At 48.4% G+C, this 20,121-nt stretch overlaps 1 protein-coding gene and 1 long non-coding RNA gene across 16 annotated transcripts in view; one reads left to right on the top strand and one right to left on the bottom strand.

Moving 5' to 3' along the window:
- Window positions 1-20,121, top strand: part of FRMD4A (FERM domain containing 4A) — a 330,684-nt gene that overhangs the window by 269,429 nt on the left and 41,134 nt on the right. For all 15 annotated transcript variants that reach the window (XR_014145475.1, XM_081820621.1, XM_081820619.1 and 12 more), the window contains 2 exons: window positions 1,520-1,658; window positions 7,385-7,526. Coding sequence is in view for 14 of the 15 variants with exons in the window: in XM_081820621.1 (XP_081676747.1) it covers window positions 1,520-1,658; window positions 7,385-7,526 (281 nt within the window). In the remaining variant the exon portion in view is untranslated. The remainder of the gene's footprint in view (window positions 1-1,519; window positions 1,659-7,384; window positions 7,527-20,121) is intronic.
- LOC145721647 (uncharacterized) lies at window positions 3,506-10,771 on the bottom strand. The gene is made up of 2 exons (XR_014145476.1): window positions 10,173-10,771; window positions 3,506-3,820 (listed from the first exon to the last, which is right to left on the bottom strand). It is a non-coding gene; the product is annotated as an uncharacterized LOC145721647 (long non-coding RNA).

The following is a 20,121-nucleotide window of genomic DNA, read 5'->3' as shown; positions in this document are numbered from 1 at the left end:
TCTTGGGGCGCCCGGGTGGCTCAGTCGTTAAGCGTCTGCCTTCGGCTCAGGTCATGATCCCGGGGTCCTGGGATCGAGCCCCGCATCGGGCTCCCTGCTTAGCGGGAAGCCTGCTTCTCCCTCTCCCTCTGCCTGCCGCTCTGCCTACTTGTGCTCTCTCTCTGTCAAATAAATAAATAAAATCTTTAAAATAAAAAAAAAAAAAGAGTCTCTTATGGTTTGCCTCCCTCTCTGATTTCATCTTATTTTTCCTTCCCTTCCCCATGTTCATCTATTTTGTTTCTTAAATTCCACATGTGAGTGAAATCATATATTTGTCTTTCCCTGACTTACTTCACTTAGCATAATACACTCTCGTTCCATCCACGTTGTTGCAAATGGCAAGATTTCATTTTTTTTGATCACCAGGTAATACTCCATTGTCTAAGGAGACAAGGGAAACAAAAGCAAAAATGAACTATTGGGACCTCATCAAAATAAAAAGCTTCTGCACAGTGAAGGAAATAATGAAAGTAAAAGGCAACCGAGGGAATGGGAGAAGATACTTGCAAATGACATGTCAGACAAAGGGTTAGTTTCCGAAATATATAAAGAAATATAAACAAATAATCCAATTAAGAAATGGGCAGAAGACATGAATAGACACTTTTCCAAAGCAGACATCCAGATGACCAACAGACACATGAAAAATGCTCAACATCACTCATCATCAGGGAAATACAAATCAAAACCACAATGAGATACTACCTCATACCTGTCAGAATAGCTAAAATTAACAACTCAGGAAACATAGGTGTTGGCAAGGTTGTGGAGAAAGGGGAACCCTCGTGCGCTGTTGGTGGGAATGCAAGCTGGTGCAGCTACTCTGGAAAACAGTGTGGAGGTTCCTCAAAAAGTTAAAAATAGAGCTACCCTATGACCCAGCAATTACACTACTAGGTATTTATCCAAAGGACACAAAAATGCTGGTTTGAGGGGCCCATGCACCCCCAATGTTTACAGCAGCAGTGTCCACAACAGCCAAGTCGTGGAAAGAGCCCAAAAGTCCATTGATGAATGGTTAAAGAAAATATATACGATTTTTATTAAACAATTAAAAAGATGGCCTTTGCGGGGCGCCTGGGTGACTCAGCTGGTTAAGCGACTGCCTTCGGCTCAGGTCATGATCCTGGAGTCCCGGGATCGAGTCCCGCATCGGGCTCCCTGCTTGGCAGGGAGCCTGCTTCTCCCTCTGACCCTCCCCCCTCTCATGTGCTCTCTCTCTCTCTCATTCTGTCTCAAATAAATAAATAAAATCTTTAAAAAAAAAAAAAAAGATGGCCTTTGCTAGCTAGTTTCCCTAAGTGTGTGTGTGTGTGTGTGTGTGTGTGTGCGCGCGCGCACGTGCGTGTGTGCACTCATCTGTCCCATTTATGCAAGGGCTTTTAAATCCCATGGGGATCTCAGTAAAAGCTGTCAACCAGTCACTGGAGTCCCGCATCATCAACATGGTTGAACCCTGTGATTCTTGCCATCCCAGGGCTTCAGTGACAAGGAGGACATTTGGACACAGTGGCATCGCAGTTCATACGTGGTATGCATGTCCGGCTTTGATCAAGTCCATTTGGGCTATGGCCATTAGCCAACACCAGTTCTATCTGGACAGAAAGCAGAGTAAGGTAAGTCCTTCTCTGGGGCTGGGAGGGACTCCACAATGACCGGCCCTTTGACCACACCGCAGGCTTACCTAAGGGCACACGAGGGCCTGTGTCTCCTAGTTGAGGGATTGGGAGTTGGGTGGGTGGGGGCAGCCCCGTGTCCCTTGCCCCGAGATGTGCACAGGTATGAAAGAATTATGGGAGGGAGGAAGGAGACGGGCTCTTCCAAAGGGCATGTTCCACGCAGCTTGGTTAAGGGGCTCGGGCCCAACCGCGGTTGCAGCCTCTCAAACCGTTTACTGTAGCCAGGTAGGGCCCTTTTGAGGAATTCAGAGCATGCTTCTGAACCTCAGGAACCTCTCCCTGGAACAAGCCGTCAAGCCCTGTATGGTGTTTAAACAGTGGCGTATTGTTTGCTTTTTGAGAGAGGAAAAAAAAAAAAACCGTTTGCAATTAATAGACACCATCTAACTGTTTAGGATAATTGCTGTGAAAGCACTTCAGGCCTTTCCAACTGCCACCTCCATTTTTTTTTTTAAAAGTCAGAACTGGAAACGTTAAAAAAAAAAAAAGAAGTAGCAGCACCCAACACTGTTTCCCTAAGGTAGGCCTGGAGCCTCGGGCCTTGGTAAACAATCATCCTCCAAGGGAGATTTGACCCAGCCCCAATGCAGACACGCAGGTGCATTTTCTGGCGGGTGGGAGAATGACGTCTCCTTGGTTCACACACAGCTTATATCAACACTCGGCCCCCTCTTCCTCCAGCCCGTCTTCTGTGCTGACTTGCATCCCCCCCACGAGCCATCAGGGTGGGTCTTGCACCTTTCCCAGGATCCTGCTGGCTTGGGGAGGAGGGTCTGCAGAGCTATAGAAGGAGCTGGGCGTTGGACCCTGGGAGGTTTTGTCCCATCATGTGGGTTCTCGGGAGGCGAGGAGGTGGCCGGACCCTAGGCTTACTGGACCCAAGATTCATCAGATCGGTGCCCTCTTGGATCCTTACAGCTTCTTCTTCTGCCTTATTTTCCGTCTGGATGGGGTTGCTCTTTCCCTGGCTTGGGAAGGGGAGTGGAAGGAGTGACCTGGGATCTAGCGGGAGGAAGGAGAAAGATATTACGAAAATAGGAGAAAAGGAAACAATCTCTCAACTCATAATTCAGTTTCAAATCCGAGCCCTTCCTGGGTAGCTGTCACTTTCTTCTCTGTAACACGTTTTTCTCCTCTGCTAAGTCTTCTTCCTGACCCCTTTTTTGGTCATTTTCTGGGGTGAATGGGCACAGAGTGGAGGGGTATTTTTTGTTGTTGTTAGGCATAGTGGGAGCATTCCACAGCTTTCCTGGTGGTGATGGACATTGGCACAGGGATTTGAAGCCCGATTAGATCAAAAGAAACAGGGCCAAAGCATTTTGACTCATGCTTTAGATTGAGACAGTAGGTGGGTGTCAGCATTTTGCCCTCGGGTCTCGGGAGTTGGAGGTCCAAACCTTAAAACATCGATTCCATCCTCTGCATTGTTTGGGAATGGGTGGTAAGGGGTGGTAAGGGGTAGAGACCTTGGCAGCCCTCCCAAACCCCACTGCCAATTCCTCTTGTGGGCAGACCCCACACACACTGACAGCACAATTTTGAAAGGAGAAGAGACAAAGTGTATCTCATCCTTAGGTTAGTACATTAGCGGTTTGAGATCTACCCCTCCCATCCCCAACCCCCATGCTCGTTCTTTGCATTGAGGGTCTCTTGGGCAACTCAAGAGGCCATTCAGTAGGGCCTTCTTCCCCGTTCTCAAAGATGGTCTTACTCTGCAGTTGGAGAAGCCTTATTGGCCAGGCTTACAGGTCAGCCCTCTGATGCAACAAGTCAACTTCAAAAAGTAATTATCAAAGATCATTTATTAACAGGAAGTGTCTTTTAAAAGGCCAAAGCAGGTGCCCACAGCAATAGGGAAATTTCAGCCATCCTTCTCAGTGACCCCTGGGGGACGGAAGGAAACACACATCCACCCAGGAGCAGGAGAACTTTCCCCCAGTAAGCTCTGAATGCTCACGGATGCTCCAGAGCCCTTCCATTTCTCATAGGAACCCATTCCTCAACCCACAGTGGCAGGTGAGCAACCAACTCTCCCACGTGGAAGTCCAGGGACTCCATTTCCAGTTCCGTGACCCTGGGCAAGTCTTCCATTGCTCCTGCTTTGCTTCCCTGATTAGAGAACAAGAAAGAAAATACGGAAATTATTGATTGGCCCGATGACACAGTGTGTGTGAAATTGCTTTAGGAGATATGTGCCATCTTTTATCATCATCATTAATCCAACATACTGTTCCCCGGCCAACACTTGTGTAAAGGTTAAGTTCTCTCAGTTTCCCAGATGAAGTCAGAGATGATAAAATTCCCCTTAGGAAGTACGTTACGACACCTTTCGCTTCTGGAATGTCATTCTCGGTACAAGGGTGATGTGATCCGTCTCTGATGGGCAGAATGACCTCTGGTGAGTGACGGCTGAGAGACCTGGGACAGGCTGCAAAATATTTCTAAGTAGCCGGTGTTGGCCAGCATAGGGGCCATCGCCCCACACCCTGCTGCACCAGGCCATGCCATCCATTCCTTTCTCTGAAGGGCTTCGGCAAAGCCCAGGCCTCCCAAGTGATGCTTATCAGCCCCAGAGACAAGTGCAGTCTAGTGGGCTGAGTCAGCAGGAGTGGGTGGCTGAGCAGTCTCAGGCTCTTCCCTGGCGCTCAGGCATTTTCCTCTTTCAGGATCCTTGTGCCAATCCTGTAAGAATAGCGTTTCTCTCTCTCTCTCTCTCTCTCTCTCTCTCACACACACACACACACACACACACCAACACCTTCCATCACCAAAGACAACAGAAAGAGCCCCTGTTGGTTGGTTTCCTGTGGCTCATGCAGAATGAGAGGCTGTCCAGGCACCAGTTACAACTGGTAACTTATATTTGCTGACCCCAAGGATCCCAGCAACCTCTGGAGCCCAGAACCCAGAGCTAAGGAATGTCTTGTTGACTTGGGAGGAAAATAGTTGAAAGCTCAAATTGTTGAGAGTAAACATTAGACACCTCTCCTCTGAACTCAGAGTGGGGACTTCTCAAGTTGGCCTCCAGTCCAGACATCTTTCCTTCTTCTTAATTGTTTTTTTTTTTTTTTCTGATCTGTCTTCTGTTCTTCATTCCATCTAGATCAGAAGCAGAGTGATAGCATGGTAGGGGACAATGCAACCTTGCTTGTGAGATAACAGTAATAAAACTCAGTAGGGCAAGACCCTCAAAGCACAATGTTCAGAATGTTGGAGGCTCTTTTGTGTTGTCCCAAAGACTCGACTTTTCGAGAAAAGAATCTCCCCCCATCTGTACTCATTCCTCTTAGCATCGCTCTCTGCACTGGGTCTTTTTGGTCATTGTCCTGTTTCCATTTGGAGAGAAGCTAGTAATTTCCTAAAACTTCGACGAATCTAGTCTCCCTTGGGAAGGATAGCTGTTGGTCCCTTTTTCCATATTTTGGTTTTTGCCTCTCAGACCGATGTGTGGCAGGAATGGAGGTGGGGGAGGGACAGACAGGTCTTCTGTGTGATTAATGAGATTCCCCCAAGTACCAGGTTGAGCCATCAGTCTCACCTCATTTAGCAAATTACTTCCAGGCCCTGATTTGGATCCTGTTCCTATTTCAATTCCAGTGGCCTCAACATTATATTATCTAATTTAGTCTTTATCACAACTCTGCCATTTGGGTTTTAAGAGCTCCATTTTACAAGCAGGGATCTGAGTATCAGACAGGTTGAAGGTCATGGCCAGACAGTGGTAAACTGGCCAGAGCCAAGATTCCAGTCCAGATCTTTCTGACTTCAAAGCATGGGTGCCTCCCCACCACGCTGAGTTGTTCTGTGTCTCCATGAGTCATTAAGTAGCTGCAAGAGACAGCTCTTTTTATTCGAGCGTGGGTGTTGGTAAAGAGGAGTGCTGCAGAAAGTAATGGGTGTGCTCCCTCTGCTTGCTCAGAGGGTAAAGCTCAACCAGATGGGCCCTGTGGACATGCGCTGTCCATGCGAAACAAAAGGCACTTCTTGCTTCTGCCCCCCACCCCCCCACCCCCAGCCAGAGTGCTGTGGGGGGCCCTGGTGGCCAGGGTTATATCCTGAGCAAGGAGACCCTGACCTGAGGAAGGTGACCTGGATCTGAGTGCAGGGACATTCAGAGTTGAGGTCAGAAAGGAGACATCAGTCAAGGAAGGACCAATGAGATGATTGTTCATACCCAGAGAACAAAACAAGCAAAAACACTCCATGTTTCCTCGATCCTAGACTCTCTTATAATAAGAGGAAAGTGCTCAGCTATTGGAAGACATGGTCCTTCATCAGTGTCTGCATCAGTGTGGAGGCCAGAGGAAGGGCAAGGCCATGGGGGTTCAGAGAGCCTCTGCTGGACAGCGCAGGGCACCTGGGCAGAGACTGTCAGTAAGGAAGAGAATGGGCAGCGTCTACCCACCCGCCGTGGCCCCCGTATCCGCCCTCTGCCGGCTTCTCCTGTGTGGGGGACAGACTTGGGTGTGTGGGGGCAGACACACATGAAGGGACTGAAAATCTCGGTTTAGGACATCACCTAGTTCCATCGTTGTATGGGCTATAGCCAATGGCCACGGAAAGAAACCTCAGCAAATGTGTGGGTTCTACTAGCATTTACAGTGGTTTTCATTAAGTTCGTGCTGTGGGTAAAGCCTATTGCCTTAAGCACGATCACAAAAATTGATTCCCTGAAGAAGGGGGAAAAAAAAAAGCAAACATCAAACACACATGTAGGCAATGCAAACCCATTTTCATCTACTGAGGGCAGTAACTAAAAAAGGTAGCTTTGTGAAAAACAAACACTTTTAGGAATAGGATTGTGATAACAGAGGACTTCTCTAATTAATCCAGCCCGGTGTTACTGTTAGCCAGGGCAGGCCAGTTAATATGCAGGATAAACGGAGTGGAGCGTTAACTATAATCTGAAGACTTTGGAGCACACAGGTATCAAAATAGAAGCAGAGCACGGTGTCGAGCGCTTATTGGTGGGGCCTGAGCATCCAAATGAGCAGTTGTTCAGTGGCTTCTACACATGTAGACATGCTCCTTGCATGTCTAGAGCACCATCACGTTCCAAGCCTCTAAACGTTCCATGGCCACGGGGCTAACACTGGAAGGCATTTAAATCCCCTCAGAATCTATTGGGACTTCATAAATCTGTTTCATATACTTCTGTCATTCACAAAGCTGAAAATTATTTTTTTCCTCCTCCTTTGAACACAAAATATAATCACTGCTATTTATTGAGAGCTGTGTACGAGGGAACGGCATAGGGGAGCCCTTCACATGCCTTACTTCCTTTGACCCTAACAGAACCGTCAGTGGTAGGTAGTGTTTTTCCCCATTTTATAGCTGGGAATAATGAGGCTCCATGAGATCAAGGGACTTTCCCCAAACCAGGACTCCGACCAGGTCCATCTGATGCCAGAGTCCCTGCTCTGGGCACGGCACGGTAGAGCCCGTAGAGTAGCTTGGCAAATGCATCACTCATGTCCGCTCTAGAGCCATACCTCCTGCAGGGAGCTTCGGTGATTAGGGACAGAGCCAGAGAACATAAACCTAAAAGTGCTGCAAGCCAGGACAGTAGTCCATTTGCTAAATCTCAGGACCCCAAGCCCGTGGGTGATAAGCGTTCTCTCTCCGAACACCTCTTTGTAACCCGGCTGTCTTTTCCATTCTAGTCTAAAATCCATGCCGCACGAAGCCTGAGTGAGATCGCCATTGACCTGACCGAGACGGGCACGCTGAAGACCTCCAAGTTGGCCAACATGGGGAGCAAGGGGAAGATCATCAGTGGCAGCAGCGGGAGCCTCCTGTCGTCAGGTAAGCGGGCTTTTCTTGGAGAGCCGCCATGCAGGGAGCTGGGGAAGAGGCTGTTGCTGAGGGTGGCTTCCATCCCACAGTGGCTCCGGGGAAGGTCCAGGAGTGGCAGCCGCTGAGGATGCAACTTGGCAGGCTCACAAGGAGCTGGCTCCGGTTGTGAGACCAAGGTTTTGAGCCAAATAGGAATCTGAGAAAACCGCCGAAAGTGCCAAAGGGTGGGGGAGGGGGGAATAAGAAGCAGCAGAACCATGCCGTGTGGGAAGGACTGTTGGCTCCATACCTCTCCTCAGGCACCCTCCAGAGCCTTCTGAATGCTGAAGGCCAACTGTCAGGAATGTCAAGTCCAAGGACGAGGTGGGGTTGGTTCACTTGTGTGTCCTTAAACGAGAATTAAACTAAGGAGGGGCTGAAGGCAGGCTCATGGTGCTGAGCAACACTGCATCCTATTCGCAGGGGAGCTCTTCAGGACTTTAGAAGGTACAGAAACTCTTGGCCTTCGGCAAGGAGAGTCTTGGTCACGGAATGCGGTGTAGCAGTTAAGCGCCTTTTGCAACTGAGTCCAAGGCTCTGATTCCAAGCTTGTTTCTAAGAGCCCTGGGCATGTCATTTTGTCATTGGATGCGGGAGGGGCGGACAAGCTCTGAGGATTCAGAGGAGGCTGAGGTCCAGAATAGGGAGGCCATTTGCTGCAGTGACAGGAAGAGGGGGAGGTTTGAGGAGCGCAGGAAGAGGGAGGGAGGCGATCATTGTTTGGAAATGTTAGAAAGTATAACTAATGCAGGTCACTCCCCAGGCCACACCATCAAAGGCTGATTGTTCCTGGGGACAGTGTACCCTTGCCTCCGAGCCATGAAAGGGAAGCAAAAAGTCTTCGTTTGCCCTCCCCCATCTTCCAGAGTGCTTGCTCTTTCTTCTTCTTCTTCTTCTTTTTTTTTTATTTTTAAGATTCCTTCCTGCCCTAGCATTCTAGGAGCTGTCTCTGAATATTACGTCCTTAGCGTCACCTTTGTTCTACCCCTGTTGGAGCATCCCTCCGTCTGTGATGGCCCCGCCCCATGCGGTCCACGGAGGCCCCCCACCTTCACACCCAGCCTTGCCTTCTCTGCTGCCCTTTCTTCCACCCTCTGCTGACAGGGGAGCCAGCACGCCTTCATTCACGGAGGCATCCTGCCTGCCCGGATTTTGCCTCCTGCCTCCATCGGCTTGGTCTAGATTCTTCCACCCCTCACTGCCCTTCCTCTTCGTTGCACCTTCCCTATTATGTTTCTCTCCTAGTTTTTCATTGTTTTTCTTTTCCCCGGTGCTTCCGTGGTTGTAAAAGGATGGAAGTGAAAATATCACCAAAGACAAACAAGTAAGCAAGCATGAGCAGTGGAAAGTGATGTCTTCATAGCAGTAAAATCCCGTCGGTCCCCGGGGTCTTTCCTGGGACCACGTCTAGTGACTGCACACAGCAGCAGTGGGAGAGAGGGAGAAGGAGAAGAGCCCACAGAGGGGAGAGGCTGAGCGTCTAGGTAGCTCCTAGGCTAGCTGAGTGCGGTCAGAGCCAGGAGAAAACATAGACCCGAAGGACGAGGGGGAGGTTGTGCCCCTCCAGGACCAGGAGGCCCGCTTACTGGGGGGCTAATGGAGCTTCAGCTCAGGAGCCCACACCAGGCAGGCCGTTCAGAGGCCCTGGGAGGGCCCATGTGTTTCTGTGAACATGACACATTTTGCATTCTTTTCTTTTTTACCTTGAAGTGCAGTTGACACACGTTACATGAGTTTTAGGCGTACAACACAGTGATTCATCATCTGTGGTATGCTCTGCTCCCTGCAAGTGTACGTCCCGTCTGTCACGCTATAACACTAATACCATATCATTGACTATATTCCCTGTGCTGTCTCTTGCATCCCTGGGACTTACTCATTCCATCATTGGGAGCCTGGACCTCCCACTCCCCTCCACCCAATTTGCCCCTCTCTCCAGCCCCCTCCCCTCTGGCGACCACCAGCTCTCTGTATTTTTGGATCTGTTTCTGTTTGTTTGTTTATTCATTTTGATTTTTAGCTTCCACATATAAGCGAAATCATACGGTATTTGTTTTTCGGACTTCTTTCATTTAGCATAGGACCCCCTAAGTCCATCCATGTTGTCATAAATGGCAAGAGCTCATTCTTTTTTGTGGCCGAGTAATACTCTATTATGTATATATACACCATCTTTATCCATTCACCCATCAGTGGACACTTAAGTTGCTTCCATATCTTGGCTATTGTAATAATTGCATTCTTTTCCTTAAATGAAGCCACCAATATAAGCTTCATGCCCCACAAAACTTGGATCTCCCTCTGCCAGGTCACCATAGAGTTTACCATAAACCCCTCCCTGCCTCAGATTCCTCAGAATGTTTTCATTAGCACAGCGAACCAAATGATCATTATTTCTGAGACCTTGAGGTTTACAGTGAAAGTTGTAGAGAATGTTGCTGTCTTGTATTGAAGAGGATGTCCTACAAAGCCCCAGACCCCTGCCTCATACTACAGCCACTCTCAATCCCCTGCTGAGTGGCAGAGGGCAGAGCCAGCACCAACCCCTGTGTTTGTAGTCTAGACACTTCTAACCCTTGTTAAAGCCCAGGGTCTGAGATTCGAGTCTGGATTTACCTGCCAACAGTTCTCCTCCTTCAGCCACACATGAGCCCAGCTCATCCTTCAGGCTCAGCGAGGTGTGCATCCCTGCTGTGGTTTCATATCCATTTGGGAATCTGGGTACTTTCCCAAAGGAGTTCTGGGTTCTATCCCAAAGGAGAATGGATTCTTGCAGCCCAGGGCTTCTCAAACTTCTAGGCGCATCAGACTCACTTGGAGGGCAGTTCAAACACCGAGTTGAGCTCCAGCTCCAGGGTGTCTAACTCTCCGGGTCTGGGGATGAGCCTGAGAATTAGCATTTGTAACAAGTTCCTAAGAGATGCTGATGCAGCTGGTCTGGGGACCACACCTTGAGCCACTCTTCCCGCTGAGGAAGAGATAAAAGCCTGAGGTGACAGGGTTGCTCAGTGTCTTTCAGACCTGTGTCTTGGGTTGTCTCCTCTGGCCACTCCTCTATCTGTCAGCCTCTGGGGCCGCCATGCCAGTAACCTAACAGAGCCACGGACCCGGTTGTGCATGGGAACCCCAAACCTCCTGACCTAGAACGGACATCACTCAGTCATCAGCAAGTGAGATCTAGGCATCTTCAAGGTTAGAAAGCAGTGCATCTGTGTGACTGCTGCCAGCCTGATAGAACAGAATAATAGAATAACATCAAATAAGGCATCTTTATACCAAGATATTAAAGTGATTTTCAAATGGGTGATAACTTCGCTCCAGGGGCCCCAGGCTGAGCTGTCTGGGAGTTGCTGGAGGCAGCTAAAGACCTTTCCTTCCCCACTTTCAGAGGGGCAACATCCGTGGCCCCTGACCCCCTGGGTTCTTTCCTTGTCCACTCTCTGCTGCACCACTGTGCGAGAGGAAAGTCCCAGGAGATGAGAAGCCCAGAAAGTATGAGCCATGCCCCATGACCAAACCAGGCAGCGCCTCAAACCCTGCCCAGTCCTGCCAGCCAGAGCGTGAGGCTAAGGCTGAGGGTCTGTGGGGAGGCCTCCCTCCAGTGACTTAGGAAGACCATCCGGGGAGAGATCCCAAACAGGAAAGAATAGAGGCCATCAGTTAACAAAGGGAATTTCAAGTGTCCACAGATCTGGTCGTCACTCCCACTGCAGCTGCTGATCGCTGGCTGTCTGTCTTCTGCCCTCACCTGGGGCACGCCCTCTGCAGCCCCACCTGGAAGGGAGGGTTTCCTGTCCCCCACAGTGAGGACGTCTAGCTGGCTTGAATGGCTCCACAGCTGGCTGGTGTCCCACTCCGTTCTTTTTTGTCCTTTGGCGTCCTCTTGCCTGTTTCTTGAGCATTCCTTAGTGATGCACTCCCACAGATGGATGAGGCATTACTTTTCCAGGAAAGCCCTGATTTTAAACACTCTTTTTATTACACTTGCCAGACCCCATGTTCTGCTTTTCATTTAGAAAATACGATGCATCTAATTCCGTATCCTATTTGGTCACATGGTCTCTCTCCTTCACCTACTGCCTTATGTTAAGAAAGAAAGAAAAAAAGAGAGAGCAAGAGAGAAGGAAAGACAAAAAAGGTGTCTAATAAATATTCCTTAAAAATATTTTGAGAAGTGAATTCTCATTTTAAAATCCCTTTTTCAGGGGTGCCTGTGTGGCTCAGTCAGTTGAGCATCTGACTCTTGGACTCAGCTCAGGTCCTGATCTCAGGGTCATGAGTTTGAGCCCTTTTTTGGGCTCAGCTTTGGGCATGAAGCCTACTTAAAAGAAGAAAAAAGAAAATTCTTTTTTCTGCTTATAGGCCAGTGCCTGACATCCAGTAGATACTCCAAACATGATTTAAAAAATGTTTTTTAACATCACATTTCCATGACTTATTTGTAACTGGAAAATAGTACCTTTTGAACCCCTTCACCTATCTCCCCCAACCCCTGTCTCTGGCAGCCACCAATCTGTTCTGTGTATCTATGAGCTTCAGTTTTTTGGGTTTGTGTTTTTTAAGTTCCACATGTAAGTGAGATTATACATACGGTATTTGTTTCTCTCCACCTGACTTACTTCACTTAACACAATGCCCTCAGGGTCCATCTGTGTTGTCCCAAACAGCAAGATTTCATCTTTTTTCATGGCTGAATAATACTCCATTACATGTATATGCTACATCTTTTTCATCCATTCATTGGTGAGGTGTCTCCATACCTTGGCTGTTATAAATAATGCTGCAGTGAACGGAGGAGTACGTGTATCTTTTTGAATTCGTGTTTTCATTCTCTCCGGATGAATACCCAGAAGTGGAATGCTAGATCATATAGCAGTTTTGTTCTTAATTTTTTTGAGGAACCTCCATACTGTTTCTACAGTGGCTGCACCAGTTTGCATTCCCACCAACAGTGCACGGGGGTTCCTTCTTCTCTACATCTTTGCCAAAACTTGTTATTTCTTCTCGTTTTGATTCTAGCCATTGTGACAGGTGTGAGGTGATATCTTCTAGTGGTTTTGATTTGCACGTCCCTGATGACGAGTGATGTTGAACAGCTTTTCGTGTCTATTGGCCATTTGCATGTCTTCGGAAAAACATCTAGTAAGATCCTCTGCCCATTTTTTAATTGGACTGTTTGGTTTTTTGCTATTGAGTTGTATGAGTTCTTTATATATTTTGGATACTAACTCCTTAATCAGATATATGGTTTGCAAATCTCTTCCACCATTCAGTAGGCTGCCTTTTTGTTCTGTTGACGGTTTCCTTTACCGTGCAGAAGCTTTTAGTTTGATGTTGTTCCGCTTGTTCATTTTTACTTTAGGTGCCTTTGATTTTGGTGTCAAATCCAAAAAATCATTGCCAAAACCAATGTCCATGGTATAGGGTTATTGAAGTCAGAATTGGAAGACTAGTAGTAAGAATCCTGCACGTGCTGCATTTCAAGGACCTTCTGTGTTCCTGAAGTGTAAGGCATCTTGGGCCTTGCCTAGAACTCAGATACCCACCACCGATACTCTCCCTCGGATTGTCCCGTATCACCGTGTAGACTGGCATCAGACCTTAAAAAGTTCATCTTGTCAGATCAGGCTCCTTTTGCAAGTAGTGTGCATCCGTGCTGTCTTCCATCTACTTTTTCACCCTGGTCTATCCCCGGATTGTGGTGTGGCTGAGCCATGTAACGACAATGTAATATCACTGTGGTGTGAACCCTTTTCCTAGCTCCCAGATCTTGCCTGGTACTATACACAACATTTTACAAAGTTAGAGTCCCTCTCTTCAGAGTGCTTCATACTGTTTATTGATGTTAACAGATATAAAATATTTCCAAGCTCTTAGTAATGATGAAGGTGATTTTCCTATTTAACTAAGGGCATGTAAATACCTTTAAAATTACTGATGTCCCGTACTTGGCATCTGAGGTATGAGTTGCTAGAGAAACAAAGCAGGATCATTGCTATGTATGAAAGAAGTCAGAAGTCTACACTCATTAATGCCCTGAGCCAGGGGCTGGCATTTCAGAAAGTAAGGGTCCACATAGTTGAAACCATTTATTGAGGCTTAGGGCGAGGCCCCCTAAATTCTTCGATGGTGATGCATAGGGCCCTCCCGTGTCAGACCCGTAGGCCCCTGTCCTAGTAGACACCCTGAGAGGCGGTGAGATGTTTGAGCCCAAGATGCAAGACCAGTGTTGGACTAAAAGGCACTGAATGTGATTCAGACCACAAGAAGGCTGTGGAACCCGTATCGCGAATCCATCTGTAGAGGGGCCTGGTGGTCAGGCTTGAAAGGATGTGAGGACCCTTGTGCCCAAAACACATCAGCTGAGAGATGGTGCAGTCTTCCCAGAGTCCCCTGGAAGAAGGGACGTCGAGGCAGCTCAGGTGCCAAGGCAGGCCAACAGAGCCACACGCCTGATGCTGTGTGGGCCTCCTCACAAGCTCTGCCTGGCTGGGTGCCCCTTGAACCCACTGACTGCTGCAGGGGCAGGCAGCAGGGCCCTCTCTCCACTCCACCCCGGGAGAGCCTGCCCGGTTCCTCCCAATTTGTCCACACCCCTCTCGTGGCTCTGGCTCGTCTGTGCTTCAGGTAACAAATTTGTGGAAGTTCAGACAGAGGCAGAGAGGACAGCTATGAATTCAAACCATTCAGTGATGATGTTCTCCAAGTTCAAAAAAAAAAAAAAAAGCATCCAAAATCTTTTTTTGTGGGACTTCCACGGGTTTGCACCTCTCTTCCCTTCCCCCATCTCTTGAAATCTCAAAAAAAAGGTGGGAGAGGAGAAAAAAATGTAGTAACAAAACAAAAACCAAACCAGCAAGGGCACTTGTCCTGGTAGCTGGCCGTGCACGGCCTCTCCATAGCTTGTGTGAAAGCGGGAGGCAGCATAGGGCTGTCCTGAGCATTGTTCTAAGGCTTCGCCATCGTGGAGCAGGGCTGAGGCCCGTGGGAGCACAGGCGGCCAAGGGAGACATGGTTTTGCTCTCCGCCTATTTAAAGAAAATGGTGGAAACTTACTTGGGAAACAACAGTGTTCTGAGGCCCCTGTGGCTTGTCGCAGGAGCCTCCCAGACCAAAAAATAAATAAATACATGGTACTGTGTGTCCTCTCTAAAAGGGATGAAACCATGCGACTGCTGCTGGCCCCAGCCACCCATTTGCTATAAAACAAAGGGCCGTGTTGTGTCTATAAATAGGCTGTGTGATTAACGAGATGGCAGTTGAGTCATCATTGTGATCAGGATTGCGAAGAATGTGGCGAAGGATCTTTGGTTTAAAACACACACACACACGCACACACACACACCCCACCCCACCCCACCCCACCCCACCCCCGTGGTGTGTGATCGTGCCCCAGCCCCAACACTTTCCGTTCTGGGGGAAACATGTGCCGACCTGGGCCCTCACGCCGCCTGGGATCTGTCCGCGTTCATTACTCACCCTTTCACACATTCCCCTTCTCTGAGGGCTGGCACTTCCTTCCATTGTTAGGAAGTTTATTAATAACTAATATAACAATGAGGATGCCAGAATCTGACCTCGCTCCCTACTGAGAGGTGATCTGATCGGCATCAGCCAACTTTACGGTCACGGCTATATTCAGCTCAGAACTCACTGCTTCGCGCTGCCACAAATCACATTGTCTTTTGGTTTATTTGGATTTTGGGGTCTTCTTCCTTTCTTTCTTGCCCTCAATCTATCCTCTCCCTGTGTCTCTCTCCAGCCTCTTAAAGGTCTCTATTACCAGCTCCCTGCCCCCTCTGCTTTTGGGTCTAGGGGTGAGCAGGATTCCAGGGGCTTTAACTTTGCTCATAACCTCAGTGCTCTGCAGGCGGACACAGCCCTGCAGACTCTGGCAGGCTGTGTTCCTGCTGGACTGCGTGACCAGGGAGGGCTGAGAGCTCCCCTTCTGTGGAATGGATATTTCTGGGCTTGCTGGAGTAGGATGGGTCAGCATCGAGACTGAGAAGAAGGGAGAACGGTTTCCCTTTCTGATCGCATATTGGGTGGGTGGGGGGAGCCTAATTAAGTCATTTATAGTGATACATTTCTGCCCTTGGGTGTTGGTGCTAAAGGAATAGCTCTGCCTGATGAAGAGAACCAGAACAGAGTAACCATGGATAACCTAAGTGAACTCCTCTCCAACGGTGAGATTTTAAACTTTGAAAAATAAGTATCACTGTGACCTCTGCTAGGCACGGCTCTGTTCCCATTTGGGCCAGCCCTCCTGATGTTGCAAGGGAACTAACAGAGTCTGGGAGCTAGAAAGGTAAGCCCCCTCCTTCCACAATATAGGAAAGGGAAATCATACGAGTTACTCATAAACAGTAGTTTCAGCTAGAGATCATTCTTAGTATATTTTTACTAGATGCTGCTGCAAATTTTTATAAGCAACTGTTCAGTCCCTTTCCCCCCAACTATATTTGTCCACTTCACCCATGGGCGAAAGTGCCGCTGGGCAAGGAAACAACCACACAGTAAGGCTGTTCCAGAAATGCCTAGTTTCTGTCAGAGGTGCCGCTTTTCCACAGAGCTTTCACTTCACTACTCTTTGAAGTGAACTATTTTATTTTTATAATTTCTGAGCCTGATGAGGAGTCGTCCAAGCACGCGTTTTTTTCATGTTAAAAATCACATTTAATTCTCGGAGACGGTCTCCAGAGATCATACATTTATCTCAAAATCAGCAATGTGACCTTATTTCGCAGGGTCTCTTAGGACATCTTTTATGTAAGGAACTCATCATTGAGGATTTGTAAGGGAAATAAGTATCTCTTCATCCTAAGGAAGTGTTCAAACCTTTCGTTCATATTTATTCCTGAGGTGTCTGCCAAAACTTCTCCTTACAGCTTTTACAGATCTGCTGGGAATATGCTTTTTCTTCTTCTTCTTCCTCTTCTTTCCACCCCCTCCCCCGAAGGCTGAAACAGATAGTCATTTCCTTCCCTTACTTTCAGGACAACAGATTTCTTTCTTCTTTGGGGTACTGTTTGTTTCAAATTTCCCCTCTTTTCAAAGAGGAAAGCACCCCTTCTGTCTTCTGAGATCAGCGGGCTAGTCACAGTATTGCATCTGTGTAAAAACAGATGAGCCACAGTTCCTGACAACGTGCTCTTCATAGGATGCGTGTTCATATCCGGTGCTGAGTAGCCGAGGGTCTTTGGAAAGATTGGAGCAAATTCTCCATCACAGCTGAATGAGGATATCCTTCCATCTGTTTGCCAGCTGGAGGGGAGCTGCTGTCCGCCCCCCAACCCACCCACCCACCCACATCCTGCCCCCGGCAACCGGCTGCCCACAGGCTGAAGTCTGGAGTTCCCCAGCTGGGAAGTAAGAAAGTCATGGAGGCTTTTTCTTGGAGGTAGCCAAGCAGGTTTTCACCACATCTCTGCCAATAGCCTCCACAGCGTCCATACCATAGGATCAGTAGTTCTCTCAGATAGGCACCGAAAGCGACTTTTTCGGACCGTTGAGCACATCGGTCAAAAACTCTCTGGCTGTGGCTGGATGGATAGGAATTGTCTTCTTTGAGGTCAGGTTTTTTTCCTCTTCCCCCCCTCCTAAATTTAATTGCTAAATTATTAGTGACCTATTTCTAGAAAATTCTTTGGGTTCAGATTGAAACATAATAATAAAATCGCCAAAACCACAAGATGGTATTTTCAACCTGGTGTCATGGAAACAGGTGGTTACTGAGCAATAACCGGGAAGGTTTCCTAGAGCGCTAATGTGACACGCTGCTTCCTGGCAGTGAGAAACCCGGGGGGCACCTCAGCTGCTCGGCCTGGAGGGGACCATCAGCTCTCCAGGTGAATTACCTCGTTGGCCCCCAGGTGATGGGTCCCTCCTGTATGCTGTTCCCTCTCTCATTCAGGTGGCATTGCTCATCTCCCACCTCTTCCTGGCAAGCAGCTTTGCATGTCCCCTGCCCCACCCCAACCCCCTCCAGGCTCTCTGAGGGCTGGGCCCACATCTGGTTACCTGTCCCCTCCACCTTGCTCACAGAGACTCAGTCTTCATTGGTTCATCTGAGGAACCCCTCGGCTTCTCCTCCTTCCCTCGGCCTGCATTACAGTGCAATCCACTCGGGATGTAGAAAGAGTCCGGGCATGAAAGGCAGATACTATTGCATGCTGCATGGTTTTTTACTGTGGCAACCCAGCAGTGACCGAGACAGACAGAAAGTTCCAGCTCCCATGCCCTTTCCATTCTGGGTGCAAAACAGACCAGACAGAGCCGCCCAGCTGGAATTCCAGCTCTGCCTCCCTGCGTCCCAGGGACCTCTTCTGTGAAAACAGGGCAATGTTTTCGTGAAGATGATGTGAACTGTGATGTGGCAGCTCCTGTCAGGAGTCTGGGAAAAGCCCCTCCCTCTCCGTTTCCTCCCGAGCATCCTGAGGGGACAGGGCCTGGGGGTCAGTGCCTTCCACCAGCCTGCCGCGCATCTTGCCTGCCCACTAATGCGTCTTTTTACATTACGGGGCTCCCTGGAATTGGGGTGCCAACTGCCCCTAAAGGCCAGACACACCATTTAATACAAAAACTACTGATGCCCACGTGGTACTTACTAGGCTCTCTCTTTGGGCATCTCTGTGGCATCATCTCCCCAACTTCTGAAGAAGTCCTGGGTTCATTCTTGTACTGTAGGGGGAGGAATCCGAGGCTGAGGGAGGTGGGGCCCTGTTGCCAAGTCCCTGCAGCTAGCGCATCGCGGAGCTGGGACACAAGCCCAGACCTGCGGACTCCAAACCACTCACTGGCTTGGAGACTTCTGCCTCGGGAGGTTCTGGGCCTGTGTGTTTTCCAAAGAATATTCACTTCACTCCTTCTGTAAATGGGGTGCTGCTTTAAAACTTTGAACAACAATTATATCTTTCAAAAATGCTCACATCACCTCTGTTTTCTCTTTGGCTCCTGCACGAATCCGTCACGTGTGGACAGCTCTTTCCAAGTAGCACTTGGCTACTGTTTTGCAGTCTTACTCCTCTGTCTGCAGCGGAGAGGTTCCATCCGTCTTCCTGCTTCATTAATCCCAAAGACAGCTCAGATTAACCTCTTTTTTAGCATCCAAACTTAGACCCATGTGCTTTGGTCTGTTGATGAGATGGAGGGGTAAATCCTTTCAGCCCTGCTTGATAATTAGACATTCCCTTCCAGTTCCAGGCAAACTCTCCCAGTAACTGGGGGTAGGACCAGAGTTGGCGGGGTGCTTGTCTTTTCTGGAAACAAGAATGGTAAAGAAGAGGGAAGTTGACACGGTTATGTAACAATTGTAACATTTACAGCAAGGACTGCTGGAGCCAAGAGGGAGCTACCTACGTAAGCTGCTTATTAAGCAATACAGTCTCCAAGTTCGGGAGCATCTTGGAGGTTGGTTAATTGGTCATTTTCTGAATGGGGACATCATGGCTCCAAGAGTTCAGTGACCAAAGGAAGGGCTTACACCAATCAATAGCAGATATATGATGGAACCCCAGGTCCCTTCCCTGTCCATCATTGCTCTTCTCAAAGGTAGCAGATTGACATCTTTTTTGATTTCCAAGAGGCGAAACTTACAATCTCAGAGTGGTCTTGTGTGTGCCAAGGCACACACGTGTTCAAATAACCAGAAATGGATAAACCAGAGCAATAGAGAACTTCTATACTTTTCACCAAGTCCAGGTGCTGATAGGAAATGATTTCTCCATCCTGCATCATTTCTTATTCACACATTTTTAGTTTATGAGATTCCTATTGACCTGAGGCCCTTCCCTGATTGGGTTTTTTCCTGGAGTCCTTCTTGGTTAGTTGAGAGTAGCAGTGAATCAGTGCCTCCTGATTCCAGGCCCGCTTGCTGGCCTCCCTTGTATGTGTCCGCCATGGTGGTCTAGGGATGCCTGAGGGCACCCAGGGAGGCAATAGGAAGCTGCCTGGGCATCACACTCAGTCACCTCTTCTTGTGGTCGCCATGTTTGCCTGGTTGCAGGGAACAGCCCCCCAGGCTCAGAACCCTTCCCCCCAGTGCCCTGGATTTCCTTTTAAGAAACAAAGGCATTGGGAACCTCTTTTCAAATGCAGTGTTTCAAATGCATAAACAGGTGAATGCAGAGCTGCGCTAGCTTGAGGAGCATGGAGGGGGGCCCCTGAATCCCTGAATCTCCATGACCCTGTTCCCACCCTCATGTACAGCAGCTCCAAAAGCCTAACTGCAAACTCAGGCATTCAAGAAAGAGTTTGAAAATACTGCCTTTGTGTGCAGAATTGCATAGTGAGGTCTTTTCTTCAGCAACAAGGAGGGGTAGCATCAATGGTTTCTTTCTTTCTAATTCTGCTGTGTGTGTGTTTTACTCCTATCAAATCTACCCTGGATCTGAGGACTGATCTGTTCCAGGCACTGTGATAAGTGTTGTATGTGCATTATCTCATTTAGTCTTTAGGACCAGATTAAGGAGGGCAGGTCATGTGCCCAAGGTCACACAACTAGTGAGTGGTGTAGAGTGCATCAAAACCAGGTCTGTTTGCAAATAAATAAATAAAATCTTTAAAA

This window comes from Leptonychotes weddellii, chromosome 5, assembly GCF_054177405.1.
Source record: "Leptonychotes weddellii isolate Sample4059 chromosome 5, ASM5417740v2, whole genome shotgun sequence".
Classification (NCBI taxonomy): Eukaryota; Metazoa; Chordata; class Mammalia; order Carnivora; family Phocidae; genus Leptonychotes; species Leptonychotes weddellii.
Note: the sequence above shows the minus strand (reverse complement) of the source record. Positions and strands in the feature narration are given on the sequence as shown.